This window comes from Sphaeramia orbicularis, chromosome 2, assembly GCF_902148855.1.
Source record: "Sphaeramia orbicularis chromosome 2, fSphaOr1.1, whole genome shotgun sequence".
Lineage (NCBI taxonomy): Eukaryota > Metazoa > Chordata > Actinopteri > Kurtiformes > Apogonidae > Sphaeramia > Sphaeramia orbicularis.
Genome location: NC_043958.1, coordinates 7,098,631 through 7,116,105, shown reverse-complemented (window position 1 = coordinate 7,116,105; position 17,475 = coordinate 7,098,631). Strand labels below are relative to the sequence as shown.

General features: G+C 35.5%; 1 protein-coding gene across 1 annotated transcript; it reads left to right on the top strand.

Moving 5' to 3' along the window:
• The first annotated feature begins 525 nt into the window (after positions 1-525).
• On the top strand, positions 526-7,852 carry LOC115431052 (D-beta-hydroxybutyrate dehydrogenase, mitochondrial). The gene is given in 5 exon segments (XM_075353507.1): positions 526-3,264; positions 5,150-5,302; positions 5,381-5,431; positions 5,434-5,513; positions 7,004-7,852. Coding segments are annotated over 5 exon segments (1,035 nt in total). The 5' UTR covers positions 526-2,879; the 3' UTR covers positions 7,370-7,852.
• The last annotated feature ends 9,623 nt before the right edge of the window (positions 7,853-17,475 follow it).

Genomic DNA, 17,475 nt, shown 5'->3' with positions numbered 1-17,475 from the left:
AGGTCTTTTTAGTTTCTGTCTTAAATCTTTTACTTTTAAAAGATTTCATAGATGGTGAGGATTTCTACCCAAATCACCTTTTAGAACCCTTATTACCTCCACCAGGTGGTATGATGATCACTTTGCTTTGTGTGTTTGTTTGTTTGTTTGTTTGTTTGTTTGTTTGTTTGTTTGTTTGTTAGCAACTTTACGGGAAAACTATTACAACCATCTTTACCAAATTGTACCCACAGATAGGCCTAGGCCCTGGGACCAACCCATTCAATTTTGGGCCAAGTAGGCCAAAGTTCAAGGTCACAGCAAGGTTGCAAAATCTCAAATTTTCCTGTCTCTTATCACTGAGCAATTTTGGAAGATTCATAAAAAATTCAAAAGGACTCTGATTAGCCTCCAGTTTGATCCACCCGTATTGTAGAACAATATCTTGTATCTGGCTCAAAATTGTCCACATCCACTGTGGAATGTGGACTCTGTGGACATTTCAATTTAACACTGAAAATCCCCTTTACGACACATTCTTCATTATAACTCAACAAATACTGATTGGAATTTAATATAGTTTGACATACACATGACTGGTACCAAGCTTCAACTTTGTACGAAATATTGTTCCGCTCTATTTCTCTTCCGCTACGCTCTGTTGACTTTTGTTATTTTAGTCTTACCATGTTTGACTGCAATTTTTCTGCTGTATGGAACAACCTTGAAACTGTTTAATTTAGAAAGAAACGGTCGATCCACACATGCACACCGTTTGGGGTGCTTGCCGGAGGTTTGCGTTCTCTGAACACTAGTTTGTAAGTGTTTTTGTTCATTTCCTTTCGTTCTACCCCAGACCTTCACACCAACACTATCTTGATACAGCTGAACTTTTTTTCCCCTGTGTTTTTGTATATAATGCACCAGTGTTCTGTATAATGAATCCATTATTCTGATTTTAATTTTTTACATGCTTGTTCATATCTAAATGCACCCTATTCATACATGGGGAAAAAATCCCCAATTTAAGATTCAACACATCAATCTTTGCTGAAACGGACAGTATGTAATTTTCAGTTACTTTCATAAGCTCATATGATGGTTTAGAAATGTAAATGTAATTACCACGAGATTTTTGTTAATTATAACATTAATTTGGATGTAGTAGTAAACATGCAGGTAAGAGAAGGGTGTATTATTAAGCATCCATACAGATTAATAACCATAATGTAATATAATCAAGAAATGGGTCATTCTGGTGTGTAAATCTTTCCGGAGACATTAGTTTGTAGCGATAATAATCTTACAAATATTCTAATAATATGCTGATATGTCCTAAAACTTACAACATCCTATGTAGTACATTACATTTGTGAATAGATTTAGTTAATTTATACAGGACTGTCATAACCTGATCTATAATAGAACCATGAATTAAATTAAATATACAGAAAATATACATAATCTGGTACAAAAAGGCTTCCACTGGATAATTATTAAAGCTGTTTCAGTTCTTTAATGCTTTATCTGATGCAGTGAGGAGCTTCTTATTTCTTCAACAGTCGTTTAATAGACGTTTAATAGAGAACAAAAATTAGAATGTGTTTCAATGTAAAATATGGTCTGATGAGTCCAGATTGGCCCTGAACAGAGGTGGATTTAGTGATTACCCATCATGCCTAGTGCCTACAGTACAAGCCTGAGGGGGCAATGTTAAAATACAGCATGAATTTGATAAAAAATGTGAATCTTAATAATAGATTGTTTGGATGGACCGTCTTTAAACTCCATAAATGGCACTGAAGTAGTGTTTAGTTCTTTCTGATACGACAAACTGGGATTTATTTACGACTCATCCCCTGATTTTTATCGTGTAATAAATCTGGGAAAGTTTAAATGCCACTGTTTAGATTTAGATTGAGAATTATTTTGTAAAATCTCTTAAAGTGATGTAGTCTCGACTGGGTTTCAGTTACATGTCGGATACAGAAACTAGAAGACGTCCTCTATGAAATGAAATCTAATACATACATATTATCACCTTTGTAAAATAACACTGTTCTACGAGGTAAAATGCTTCCAGAATAAAAGTAGTGAAATTTTACCACGTGTGAGTCACTGATAAAGAAAAATCAAGTCATAAAAATTGGTTGGCTGAAGTCCAAGATACAGTCAAAATGTGAAATTCGAGAATGAACGAGAGAATGGGTTTAACTCAAAAGAAATGTGTCAGAGCTACTAGATCTGCTTCAAAACACTGTCTGCACATGACGATACATTCACTTTACAGGTTCTATCAGTGCAACATTTATAAATCTATTGTATAAATGTACATAAACTAACATATCTTAATTTATATCATATACCTTGAAAACATCAGCAAACCAGTGCTTTTGTCATTTGTTTTCCAACTAATCTTATTAAAACATGTAACGTTTAGGACATTTTATCTCTGACGCAGATAATTTCTATTAACAAAAAGTTGTTTTTGCCTAAATCATGTCCTTGTGACGTCAGTTGAACAGATTGTGTGGTTCTACCCCGAATTGTGATTCCTGAAAAAATCTGAAAAAAATGAAATGAAAATGTTTTTTTAAAGCTAAACCCCAACTCTGAGCTCTAACAAATAGTGGATTTATTCTGACTTGTATTGATAAGGGTCATCATTCACAGAAATGAAGTTATCCAAGGATATAAAGCCAAAGAAAAGAAAAGAAAGCAGAACAGAAAAAGAAAATTTGGTGTTGGGGTTTTTTCTTGGACAACAGAGGTGTCTTTCAGGTCACATGAAAGCTGACTCAACTGTGTGAAATTGAGCCTCACACATCTGAAGACAGACCAAAGTGCGTTCTTATCTGCTGGAACGTTGGGAAATGTTTATAAAGGCCTTTAGTTTGTGAATGCTCCTCAGTCCGCAGACACACACCAGCATGATTACCATATCAGTCATCGGCCCGATCATCGGTGTCATCCCCATCATCGCCATCCTGCTCTTCTACCTCGTCAAGCTCTTCTCCCATCAGCACCGTGGACCTTTGCAGGGTTGCCATGGTTACGGCGTGCTGATAACGGGCTGCGACAGCGGCTTCGGACACCAGCTGGCTCTGAGCCTGGACCTGAAAGGCTTCGTGGTGTTCGCCGGGTGTTTGTATCCAGAAGGGGCCGGGGCTCAGAGTCTGGCCGGGAAGAGCTCCAGTAATCTGAAAATCCTCAAGCTGGACGTCACAAATGATGAAGACGTACGACAGGCCAAGACGACGGTCCAAAACAACCTGCCAGAGAAAGGTAAAGCAGTCAAATATTGTGTTCAGACTCAAAAACAAAAAGAAAGAGTCAAAAAAAGTCAACACTAAAACACATACTGGACTGATTTTGGTGATATTAGGTCAAATATTGCATGTATTGTAGTTCTTATAGTACAAATTGCTGTTCTAAGTGTGTGTTTAATGTGTATATTTGGTTTATATTTACACTGCAAATTATTTAGTTCTTACCTAGATTTAAAAAAACAACTTAGATTTAGAAGTGTTGGATAAATGATCTTGTTTTAGGAGTTAGTTTCTTATTTTAAGTGTTCATACATCTGTAGATATGCTTATTTCTAGATTTAACAATCTTAATTCAAGAAATCATGTCAAGTGAAATGATCTTGCTGCATGGACAGATATTTCACTTATTCTGAGTACCCTTTTCCTCAGATTTAGTGTTTTTAATCTTGCTTTTAGACACCCGTTTTTTTTTGCTATGTAGTCAGGAGTAGGTGTGGTGTAGTGGTTACACTGCAAAAATTCTTATCAAGTGTATTTTTCTCATTTCTAGTCCAAATATCTCATCACACTTAAGATGAGACATAATCACCTCAAGAGTAACTTTTCAGTCAGATTTAAGAAGTGATTTTTAGACAATAGATCTTGAAAATCTTATTTCAAGAAATCTTACCAAGATAATTTTCACTTTTCACTTCCTTCAAGCAAAAAAATCTGCCATTGCTAACTCTTGAGGTGATTTTGATTGTGATTGAGTACCTTTTTCCTCAGATTTAGTGTTTTTAAAGTTGTTTTTAGACACCCCTTTTTTGCCGTGTATTTAGATGTATGGACTGTATACATGAGCTGATGAGACAAGTCATGTAAGATTGGGGTTGGACGATATAAAGCTCAGTTTCTTCCAACTCCTTTTCAGACATAAAGTACTGTTTAAAAATACACAATGAAATAGCTGTACGTTGTGTGACATTTGTTTTTCTTTTTTTGGTTCACTTATGGCCAATCCCATCTGCCAATGGGACAAGTGAAAATTATCTTGTAAGATTTCTTGAAATAAGATTTTCAAGATCTATAAAGTATAAAATATAAAATAAGTTGTCATATCTCACTGGAAAGTTACTCTTCAGGTGATCATGCCTTATTTTACGTGTGAGGAGATATTTTGACAAGAAATGAGAAAAATACACTTGGTAGGATTTTGATTTTTTTACAGTAATGTTCTGTTTAAATAAGTAAATATCTCTCTCTCGCTCCCTCTTTTTCTCTCTCTCTCTCTCAATAATTTACCATGGGATTAATAAAATATTCTTATTCTGATTCTTATACATATATTGGCTATTGACGACAAAAGGTACGATTTAGTAAGCCTAAATTTTATAAACATACTTCTTCTAGTAAAAATATTCTGTGTCTATTAATATCGAACTATGGAAACTATTGCCAAAGTCATTTTTCTGGCCAAATTGTGATATCTAAAATGAAGCAGCAGTGTTTGGACAGTAAATATAGGCAGATATCACAATTTGGCCAAAAATATGATGCTATGTAGTAAACGATATGCTCGAATAAGATGCGATATGACTTTATTATCCCACTGTGGGGAAATTTCACAGTTAACAGCGGCAACATACAAAAAGCCAGTACAGAAAAATACAAACTTCATCCTCATCCCTTCTGAACACGCAGGAACATAGAGACATATTTTCCCATAACGATGACATTGAGATTTAATGTTTACAAGATGTTGAGTCTAATGTGCTCCTGTATCGTGTTCAAGGATTCTTTTAGAAAAATTCGCCTCTACACCAGCTAAAACCACATAAACACACATGTATAAGAATTCATCTGTACACATTTTCCTTCTGGACAGTAATACAGTATGTTTAACCTTTGACCTTTGCCAGGTCTGTGGGCAGTTGTGAACAATGCCGGCATTTCAGACTGGGCTGAAATCGAATGGAGCACCATTGAAGACTTCCACCACATGCTAGACGTCAACCTGTTCGGCTCCATCAGGACCTCCATCGCCTTCCTCCCTCTGGTTCGAGCTGCCAGAGGTAAACTCAGAGCCGAAGCCTGATGAGACCCTCACATTCATGCTCTACTCTTGTCACATTCCCGCCTTCCTTCCACAGGACGGATGATCTACGTGTCTAGTATCTTCGCCTTCTTCAACTGCCTGAACATGGGGCCTACAGCGTGTCCAAAAGAGGACTGGAGGCTTTTGCGGATTGCTTAAGGGTTGAAATGGCCAGTTTTGGTGTGAAGGTACGGTTAAGTCCACACAATCTACAAATTATGTTCAATTTGGGCCTGAAGGAACAGTGTGGGAAGTCTGTGGTCGCAAAAGATGATCACAATCTTCAACGGTAAATGGGGCCAAGATACTAGATGCTAAGGCTTGTTTACCTCGGTCAGATCAGTCCCATTTCATTTGTGTTGCTTGTATCAGCTGTCTAATCAGTATAAAATGTGATGTGAATACAGATAAAAACATTAGTTTTACTGCTGTAGCATTGTTAATCTTTGCTTCCCATCAGTCAAATTAAACCCACAGATGGAACATGACGGGAAATGGCTCATTGACCCACTTTTTAATGACTTTAAAGGGTCCAGGGATTCATGGATGTATGTAAATGTCCCTGTATATTTTTGTTTTGTGCTGCTTCATTAAGATGTGGTGTGTTAAAGACAGATGCTAACTGCAATTACCATGTTACACTAGTTTAAATATTAGTACGTATTTCAATGTAATAGAAACTAATGACCCAATCGCAGCCCTGTAGGACATGGAATGTTCCTTCATCTGATTCTGTCTTCCAACCATCCACACAAGTGAAGAAAAATGCCTCCATCGCCCCCTAGGAGATGCTTTAGTATATATCATAAAGGCTGTCTACTCCATGTTGGTCAATGGGATTTGGACCAAACCAAAATTTTAACCCATAAAGACCCAAATATCCACTGGCAACCCATAGTATCTACTGATCTAAAATGTTTAATACCTGTTGATCCACTAACCCTATCACTACATGAAAATAATTCTTTTAAAATGCAGTTTTTCAGCTTTTCAGCAGCATCACATGTGTCTTTTTTTGGACATTCAGAGGCTCCATAGTCGATGTGGAAACACTGTCATCTTCTACAGTATTAATTCACCAGTAAAACCCATGGAGTTTGATTAATGACAGTAGATAGACACACTTGTTTTTATGTTCAGTTAATGATATATATATATATATATATATATATATATATATATATATATATATATATTTTTTTTTTTTTTTTTTTTTTTTTTTTACTATGTTTTACTTTTTCTCCAGTTGTCTCTATTTGTATTTATAATAACTCTCAACTTTAATCTGAGCCTTTACATGATCAGTAAATCAAATATGGGAATGTACATGATTTTCACTGAAAAAATGCAAAATACAGGGGATTGGTGATAAATCAGTTAAAAGAAAGGTTAAATTTATAGACGAATGAATTTGAGAACAGTCATAAAAGTAGCTCTGGGTCTTTATGGGTTAAAGTGCATGTACAATAAATGGATCCTAATGACTTGTCTCTTTTTAGCTGGATTTCATTCAGCTGAATTGAGATGAAATCAATGGTAGGCCAGTTTGAGTTTGATAAGTTATCTGATGATATAAATACAGGTGATTGACAGATGTCAAGATAATGCTAATGTGCCTTCATGACTTTGTCATTAACTTACTGACCCTTACTGGCCTTTTTTTTTTTTTTTTTCCAAGGTGAGTATCATCCAACCAGGCAACTTTGGCCAAGCCACCAACATCCTGAAGATGAAGACGAGCTCGGATATATGGAACAAATTAGACGAGGAACGCAAGCAAATCTTCAACCGGCAGTACATAGAGCTGGCCAACAACTACTTCCTGTCAACATGCAAAGCGGGTTTCAGTAACGCCAGCCTGGTCATCAACGCCATGCTGCACGCCATCACATCAGCCCAGCCCAAACACAGATACCTACTGGTGTCTTTCGCGGACATGTTTTTCTTCAAGCTCTTCCCCTTTCTGCCCACTGTGGTTACTGATGCTGTGTTTTGTCTCAGTTCCATGTACAGCAAAAGGAAAAACCTGCTTTATCGTAAATAGGATGGACTAATAAACAGCTGGTCTTCAAATGTACATGTCGTTTTAGTCTTAATATTTGTCAGCCTCGTCTGTTTTTTAATATTTTAATGTTCTGAGTCATTGAGGCCTAATGTCTCTGTACTGTACATACACATACACTTTTAAAGTCAGTATATGTGTTTTACGTATCAGTCCAGTTGTTCCTATTTAATCCTACATTGTAAATCATTTCCCAACAATCTGTAACTTCTGACCAGCTTGTTTATTTGGTGGGTACTTCTTATTCAAGGATAGTTGATGGGACAGGTGGTGTTTTTTTCAGAAATGTGTGTAAAAGATGCAAAATTTTAATAAATCTACAAGTACATGCAGGATAACTATTGGTATGGTAAAGGTTATGCTCTAATTTAAGGTGGCAGGAGTTAAGTAAGTGTTCAAAGTACACTCTTGAAAAATCAATGCATGTATAATTTGTTTTAAACAAAATAAATAAAGGACTGAAAATAAAATGCTTTGGTCAATATTCTCATGCCTCTAAATTGTCTGTTGTGACACAGTTACTACTATAAAAATTAATTCAGTTCCGATGAAATTATGCCATATAAACTGTTTTACATTCAAGCTTTTTGCCTTCTAATGAAATTCATTGATTCATATTTAGATATTTTTCCATTTTACTCAATGAGAGATGAAAAAGATATCGCGGTCCAAGAAAAAACAGAATATGCCTGTGCTCATGCTACCCCTAACTTCCTTTAAACACTTGTATTTACACATGCAAGAACCAAATACAGCTACTTAATAAATATTAACGCATACATAATTACAATAGTGATGTAGTAATGTATGTGTTAATATTTATTACTGTATGTAAAACTGTAAATGTGATAATGTAACACAGTATTATAGTATGTAAATGTATGTGATGTATTAGCATTAGCTGGCCTAATTAGCCGGTAACTAACAGACCAAAATAATACTAACAGCCAGTGAAGCTAAAGACTGTCAAACTAGCAGAGAAATATGACAAATTCATCTGTTTCCCCAGCGAGGAATATAAAAACTAAATATTATAGTGTGCAAATGTGTGTGATATATTAGCACCAAATTAGCCTTAGCTGGCCTAATTCGCCGGCTAGCTAAATGACCAAAATAATACTAACATTAGCCAGTGAAGCTAAAGACTGTCAAACTAGCAGAGAAATATTACAAATTCATCTGTTTCCCCAGTGAGGAATATGTACTAAATATTATATTATGCAAATGTGTATGATATGTTAGCACCAAATTAAGTTAGCTGGCCTAATTAGCCGGCTAGCTAAAAGACCAAATAATGCAGTGTAAAAATGTATAGCAGCATTAGCCAATGAAGCTAAAGATTGTTAAATTCATCTGTTTCCTCAGTAAGGAAAATATATTGTGTATATTAGCTTTAACTTGAGTTACATGAAGTAATGGGATCAGTTTTCCTACTTTGACTCAGCGTTCTAATATTTAGTCAAAGTTCATCTTATCACTGTGTTTGTTTTAAATGTTATCACATGGTGTCATAATTTTCTAGCCTGTGGATAAGATGCTAAAGGCCACCACAGAGATCACCTGATTGTTGTGACAAAATTGGAGTGGATTGTGGGAACGGAGCTTCTTCTCCCACTCGACTCCACTCAGCTAAAACAAAGGGACCACAAGGTTGTGATGTGATCACACTTTGATGAAGCTAAATTATGCTAACAGGGAGGGTATTGTAATAAAGCACTGGTAAACATTATGAAGCCTTAGCATGACAGCTCTTCTGATGTTCTTCTTAGTTACATCCTGCTCACCAGAACTGGTGCTGCAATGAAAATGGTGCAATTCAAGTCAAAGTTGGAAGGTTTAACTCCTGACAAGTCACAATTTTTGGCCTGAAACTGTTTTTATGCTACAGCTTACACATGAATTCTGCTGTAACGTTGGATATTTTAACATTGGGGTCTATAGCAGCTCATTTACTTTTGGTTTCCTCTTGTACAATCGTTATTATTCAGATTATTTGTGTTAGTGCATTCTTATCAGACCTGATTTTTGCAGACATCTCCCTTCACTTGCCTTATCCTATTCTTGAACATGTAGTTTGAGGTCGGCAGGGTCAGTAAACACATCTCTGCATATTCTCACAGTGCTCCACAACATTAACCGTGTATATTTGGATTAATCACTGCAAGCAACATCACATTGCATTTTTACAATTAATGTCTCTTCTTTGCCCACAGCCTCTCAAACAACACAGATGATTGTGTCTGTGACATTAACGAGTTTTTAAAGAAAAACGGGACTTTGTATGTTTCTTGTTCCATTTTTGGCAGCGTAGTAAATGACTTAATACGAATGAAATCATAAGTTTGTCTTCGTTATACACGCAAGAAATGTTGAATTGTACTGTTCTTCAGTACTCTGGTTATGAATACATTGCAAAGTAAACGGTGAATAAACTTCTTGATCTATTCTGAGTGCATGATCTTGTGAGTGGATGCATGTCAAATTAAGAAATGTCAACAGCTGCCTTAAAACAATGTGAGGCGTGTTGGTGTTCTCAAAGACTGACGAAGGTAAAATAATGTGAGCATTCAGTTGAATAGAAAAATGGTATTTGATACACGGACGAGGACAGCGACCCCGAAGTAAATGTAGAAGTATATTAAGGTGTAAAGCCATGGATGACCACTAGATGCTACTTCCAAAACTCCCTAACTCCCATTGATTTACACTGATTTACATATTTTAAAAAAATTTTTTGGTTGTGTTTTTTTTTTTTTTTTTTTTGACTCTTAAGTGATCTGACTTACCTTTAAATTTTTGCTCCATATTAGAAAAAAATTAGGTCAAGTAAAACATTTTGACAGAGAACATGACTATTTTTCTATGTTTTATAGGTTAGACAAACAAGACACAAATATTATGAAGTTTATTATTGTAGGTAGACAGCAAGCTAGCATTTAGAATTAGCTCACACATGACCAATGTATGTCCTTTTGTCCAAAAATGGTTGAGTCACGGCCAAGACGCGTAGTCCAAAATCCATCACAGTTGCATGCGCCCACTTCTTATATTCATTCTTAACTTTATTTGTATTTTTGTAAATTTTATTTCATTGATGTAGCCTATTGACAGCCGAAGAGTGCAGTATTTCAGTAAACGGTGCCTTGAATCAGCTAATAACATATAAAGGTTAAAGGTTAACATGCTTTTTTCTCTCTGTAGGGCCATTCAGTCTATGCATTTTACCCATAATACACATACACAGCACCTAGCGTCAGCATTAGCTTTAGCTCATAGTACTGTAGGAGCAGTGAGCTGCCATTGAACCATTTCAACACCAAACTTTCTAACTAATCATCAAAGGTGTCAAATTCATTTTTGTTTCAAACTCCAATCTCCAAATTTTTCACAATATTACAGCTGTTACTAAATGTTTTGTGTCTTTGTAGCTCCACTGTGATCTGTAAGTTGTAATGCACATGTGTAAATGAGAAGCTGAGGCATAATATTATTAAAATTGCACATATTTTTCTTAAGACAGTTCAGATTTGCAGTAGTGGCGTAAGATATTGCATATTTTGGTATCGATCTGATACCAAATAAACAAAGGGCCAGTATCACCAGTATCGATACCGATACTGATACGTTTCAAGAATTAAGGTGGATGCATAATCGAATTGATAAATCTCAATTCATTTTCATGACCTTTAAGTGTTTAGTGGTGTTTCCTTTCTTATTATTAAATAATTAAAACCCAGGACAGAATTAGGGCATAGTTTATAAGTAAACAGAAAATACTTTATTATCAAAATAAGTTTTTTTCAGAAACAATAGAACAGTTACAAAACAGTTTTTCCCCATATATTGTCATGGCTGGAATGTTTTTTTCGTAAATTAATAACGTGCACAGAATGATCACGAGAAACCAAATTAAAACAAATAATTTTTTCAGGTAGTGTTCAGAAACTGCAATACAAAAATTAAATCTAAAGGATCTGTACCTTATAGCCTTTTTACAAATTATTCAGCTTGCTGTTGTTTCATTTTTGGCCTGAAAATAAAATATACCCACATGGCGCTGCTCTTCCATGCCATCCTTCTGCTCTGTGTCTCAGTCTGTGCATGCGTTGTGCGTGTGCTGGTGGGCGGGACACCTGAGCCGGTGGCTTTTTTGTTTACGTTGCACAGCTGAGTCACGTGACGGCACAACATGGAAACACAAGAGGGGGGAGAAGAAGCAAAGTGTCCCTGCTCCGAACTAATGCTGCGGTCAGACTGCAGGCAAATGTGGCCCAAATCTGATTTTTTTGCCCATATGTGACCTGTATTTGATCTGTTAAAGACAGTTTGAACAGCACAAACTGGATTTTTTCAAATCTGACCCAGGCCACTTTCATATGTGATCCTAAATCGTACGTATCCAATATTTTGCAATGTGACTTCAGTTTGAACGGCCAGGTCACATTTATCCGACCTTTACATCACTGAAATGCGACAAATGTCACAATTCTGCATCCCAGGAGAAGTGGTGGGAAAAACATATTTACTTTCGTAAACACAGTGCATGTCTGCGTGGTCATGTATTACGTCAGGACCTCTTTTGCGCATGCGGGTCACTTCAGGATCGCATTCAGTTCAGACTCAAAACTGATAGAAGTTGCATTTAATGTATAATATGAACGAACACACAAAAAAAATCAGATCAATCATCAAAAAATCTTCAATTAAGTAAAAAAATCTTCAATTAAGCCAAAAAAAAATCTATAATTAACAATTTACATTTTTTGTCTTTGTTTTAGTGCAAAAAATAACATTAAATTATGAAAATATTTACATTTACAAACTATCCTGTAACATTAAAATATGAATAACCTGAACAAATATGAACAACCTGAAATGTCTGAAGAAAATTCAGCACAATTTTAACAATTTTTCTGCCTGTTCTTCAGTGTTTAGGGTCTTTGTAGATCTGATCCATAATGCACATGGACAAATGAGAAGTGGAGGAATAATATTCAATCTACGTTCCTACCCTCACCTATGGTCATGAGCTTTGGGTCATGACCGAAAGGACAAGATCCCGGATACAAGCGGTCGAAATGAGTTTCCTCCGTCGGGTGGCTGGGCGCACCCTTAGGGATAGGGTGAGGAGCTCAGTCACCAGGGAGGAGCTCGGAGTAGAGCCGCTGCTCCTCCGCGTCGAGAGGGGCCAGCTGAGGTGGCTCGGGCATCTGTTTCGGATGCCTCCTGGACGCCTCCCTGGGAGGTGTTCCGGGCATGTCCCACCGGGAGGAGACCTCGGGGAAGACCCAGGACACGTTGGAGAGACTATGTCTCTCGGCTGGCCTGGGAACGCCTCGGGATCCCCCCGGAAGAGCTGGAGGAGGTGTCTGGGGAGAGGGAAGTCTGGGCATCCCTGCTTAGACTGTTACCCCCGCGACCCGGCCCCGGATAAGCGGAAGAGAATGGATGGATGGATGGAATAATATTGTTAAAATTGCGCTAAATTTTCTTACGTTTTTTAATTTAAATCTCAGTTTTTTCAGGTTTTTTTTTTTTTTTTGATAGTTTATAAAAGTAAGTATTTTCATAATTTAATGGGTTTTTTTTTTACATTAAAACAGAGACAAAAATTTGGAGTTGTCATTATTTATAGGTTATTCTGTTATTATTTTTCTGGTCTGGCCCAGTGCAGATCAAATCAGGCTGAATGTGGCCCCTGAACTAAAACGAGTTTGACACCCCTGGTTTAATAGATAACAAATTACACATCAGTGATCTATTTAAAAATTAATTAATATAAAGAAAAAGTTGATCAAATTTAATCTCCCCTGAAAGAAAATCTCTCTACACATCTGAAGACAAATTAATAGAGAGTTCTATGAGTTTCTAATAACAAATTAGTTGAAGAAGGAACAAAGTGGAATTAAGAAATTATTTTTCACTTGTAAAACTGTTTCTGGAAGTAATGTGAAAGTTCAGAGTGATGATCTGAATCACTACATTTTTCTCATGAATGTTTTTTTTTTTTTTTTGCTGACCTCATTTCTTGGAAATAAATTCAGCGTGAATGAATGACTAGTAAAAAAAAATTACTTTGTCCCAATTTGCTCCATAAAACCACACATCCTTTCAGGACCCTATTTCATGAACCTTCTGAGACCCAGGACATGTCAGCCAAATCCAAGCTTTTTTTTGTTTTTATTAAATAAGTGCCTATATTGGAAACATCATGATGCAACAGTTTTTTCAGATCCAGTTTTTAAAATTTTTATGGAATGGCCTTTGTGGCAGAAAGTTTTCTTTTCTTTTTTTTTGGGATAAAGTTGTGAAACTCTTGTCCACAAATGTGGACAGAAAACCCATAGCTGAGTCTTAGGAGGTTAAAACAGGCTGGTTGGGTTTTGCAGCCATAAAAGTGTCATAAAAACTACTGGGAGTGCTTTTGTTCCTTTTTTTTCAGGACTCCTACTTTCAGGTCCTGGTAGTTGATTTGCTTTACTGTGTGATTTAAGTGTCAAAACAGGACAGAACAACAAAAAAAGACAAAAAGAATGTAGCCTACCCAGGACCTCTTTACTGGAATGTATTTGTTATGTTTCTATCAAATTTCAACTTCACTTGACTCAGTTACACATCAGTTATGTCTCGTCACCATGTTATAGTAATTTAATGATAATCTAATTAACATTCTTAGAAATAAAATGGCTCAAGGCATTTTTTGAGTTACATAAATGAAAAGTCCAAATATTTTCAGTAAATAGCCTTTCTACAATTATGTAAGTGTTACAGTCTGTATGTATGTATGTATGTATGTATTTATGTATTTTCAGAGCCAAACAACTGTATTGGGATTGTTTTTACCAATGCAAACATTTTTTACAGTCAACGTCATGAACTGGATTTGATTCAGGGTTGGATTTTGTAGCTGGAGAATGGGGCTAAACAGGAAGTTGAGCACTAGGGGACTAAAAAAATGTGTCTGAATAGTTGTTTTTGTGGAGGAAGGTTCATAACTGTGAAATAATCTAAAGTATCTAATGTCATGTATACACGTACTATGTATGTATGTATTAATAGAAATTGATATTTTCAGTGATAACATCATACACACCATTGTTTTCATCTATAAAAACCTGCATAAATACACTAAAACACCGTTATGGGGTTAGTGTTAGGATAAACAATGGTCGCACACATGATGTTGATGCAGTTCTTTGACATTTGGTGCCATAAAAGTTTTCTAAAGTCTCAACTTTAGCTGGACTGTTTACAAGTCATCATTTTCAGTGACCTAAACTGGAGATTTTTCATGTGGATAAAAGGCATAAACACAAGAGAAAATGTTAATTTTTCAGACATTAATGCATGGAATAACTGTCAGCCGTGATGAGATGTGTGAATTGTCTACATGCGAAGGAAAGGAGCTTCAGTACTTTGTTTAGCAGAGAATAGAATGGAATTCTGTCCCACAATTCGTCCAAGTACTCATGAAAACAGCTGACTGACATAACAGAATGTTTTCATCTGCCACCACTGCTGTCTAATATGATGAGATGGTTTATACTTTAAACACTTGTATAATGGAAAAAAAAAAAAAAAAAGTCAGGTTAGTTTGCATGAGTTAGATAAGGAAGAGGATCAGGGCTACTGGGGGAAAAAATGAGGTCCAGTATATATATATATATATATATATATATATATATTATATATATAATATATAGAGATATATATATATATATATATATATATGTGTGTGTGTGTGTGTGTGTGTATATATATTTATTTATTTATTATTAATCTGTGAGAATTCAGATTTCTGAGAAAAAATTCTTAGCAAAAAAGTCTGAATTCTGACTTTTTTTGCTAAGAATTTTTCTCAGAATGCTGACTTTAATCTCAGAATTCAGAATTTATCTCAAAATTCGGACTTTTTTTCTCAGAATTCTCACATTAATCTCATAGTTCTGACATTTTCTCAGAATTGTGTATATTATATATATATAATATATATATATATATATATATATATACACACACCCAAGTATAGATATATATATTATATATATATATATATATAGATATATATATATAATTATAATATATATAATATATATATAATGACCTTTTTTTCCCCCCAGTGGCCCTAATCCTCTTCTGTAGTTGGATCCTCACTGCCTGTAGTTACTGTACATCTTTCTCTAATTTGTATCTCCTAATAGACATCATTTATATCTGTATGCTTATTTTAAATAGGATTCATATTGATAAATCTGAGAGGATAAGGTGCAGTTTTAGCTTTCATTCAGGTCTATTTCTGTTCCAACCTTAATGATGCAGCCACATTTTTTACCATGTTGATTTCTTGTATGAACCTCTTAAACCCTGGGCCATTTGTTGCCACTGGGAATCATTTCAATGTAACACAAAAGAATGGATTAGGTGTTGGCAGACGCTTCGTTCATTTCAACCAAGTTATGAGCAGAAAACAGCAAAAGTAAGACCATATTCATGTTCATTGCTTACACTGCAACCTTTACTTTTGCTCGTCTTTGTCTCATTCAGTGAGTTTTAACTAATTAATTCATTTAGTCTTAAGGCTTTTACTTTGCCTGCAGCCACTCAGAACAACACCCATGTTTGTAGAAATTAAGATCGGAATAAATTTTATAGCCCCATTCCCTCATAAACTCAGTGTGTGATATAGTGTGACGATCAAATGCCTTAGGAGAAAAAAAAAACAAATAAAAACAGCTCCTCTGTGCACGTTGCATTAAAAAAATACCAGCATTATTATTTTTATTTTATTTTTGACAGCACATAAAATTACTTAATGTGCGTACCATCTCATGTTCATGAAGACAGTGAGTGTTTTTAATCCACATAACAGATTTTGAATCATGCTGTTCTTTACTTCCGGGGCAGGTGAAAAGCATTAACCCCGCCCATTTTGGATTTCTGACCAATCGCGCAGTGGTTCTCGCACACTGCAGGTAAGACAATTCTGATACCTGACGAACTGATGAAGTGAATTTATATAAATAGAAATATTTTATAGAGCAGAAGTAAAAAATCAGGAAACCTTCTTTTAAGAGTATTTATCTTGTGAATATTCAGTTTCTACAGAATTTATAACACTGTTTTTTTGTTTGTTTTTTTGTTTTTTATACAGAAGTCACACAGGGAAATGAAATCCAATATGCATCTGTACAGAAAAAACATTTACTTATTTTGAAATTAGAAGACAATATTGAAGAAATCCTGCAAAAATGGCAGACACATATGAATACTAGTGGTCACAAAAATGGATTAAAACTTGGATCAGGCTTTAAATTAAAGTGAGTGAGCTGGTGCTTCCCCCTGCTGGTAAGAACCTGAACTGCTCCTAATACATCATACTACTTCCACAGTATATTATGTCCTTAGTTCTGCCTTATCACATACTGTAGCTGTACAGGGTGGGGAAGCAAAATTTACAATGAACATTTAGTTGTTTTTTCTCAGCAGGCACAATTGTTTTGAAACCAAACATTTATTGATGTCATAATCATACCTAACACTATTATCCATACCTTTTCAGAAACTTTTGTCCATATGAGTAATCAGGAAAGCAAACGTCAAAGAATGTGTGATTTGCTGAATGCACTCGTCATACCAAAGGAGATTTCAAAAATAGTTGGAGTGTCCATAAAGACTGTTTATAATGGAAAGAAGAGAATGACTATGAGCAAAACTATTACAAGAAAGTCTGGAAGATACTATTAAAGAAGAATGGGAGAAGTTGTCACCCGAATATTTGAGGAACACTTGCGCAAGTTTCAGGAAGCGTGTGAAGGCAGTTATTGAGAAAGAAGGAGGACACATAGAATAAAAACATTTTCTATTATGTCAATTTCCTTGTGGCAAATGAATTCTCATGACTTTCAATAAACTAATTGCTCATACACTGTCTTTCACTCCCTGCCTCAAAATATTGTAAATTTTGCTTCCCCACCCTGTATATTCTGTATTTATTGCACTTCTGGTTGGATGCTAACTGCATTTCACTGCCTTCTACAAGTGCAATGACAATAAAGTTGAATCTAATCTGAATTCCGCAGATAGATTAC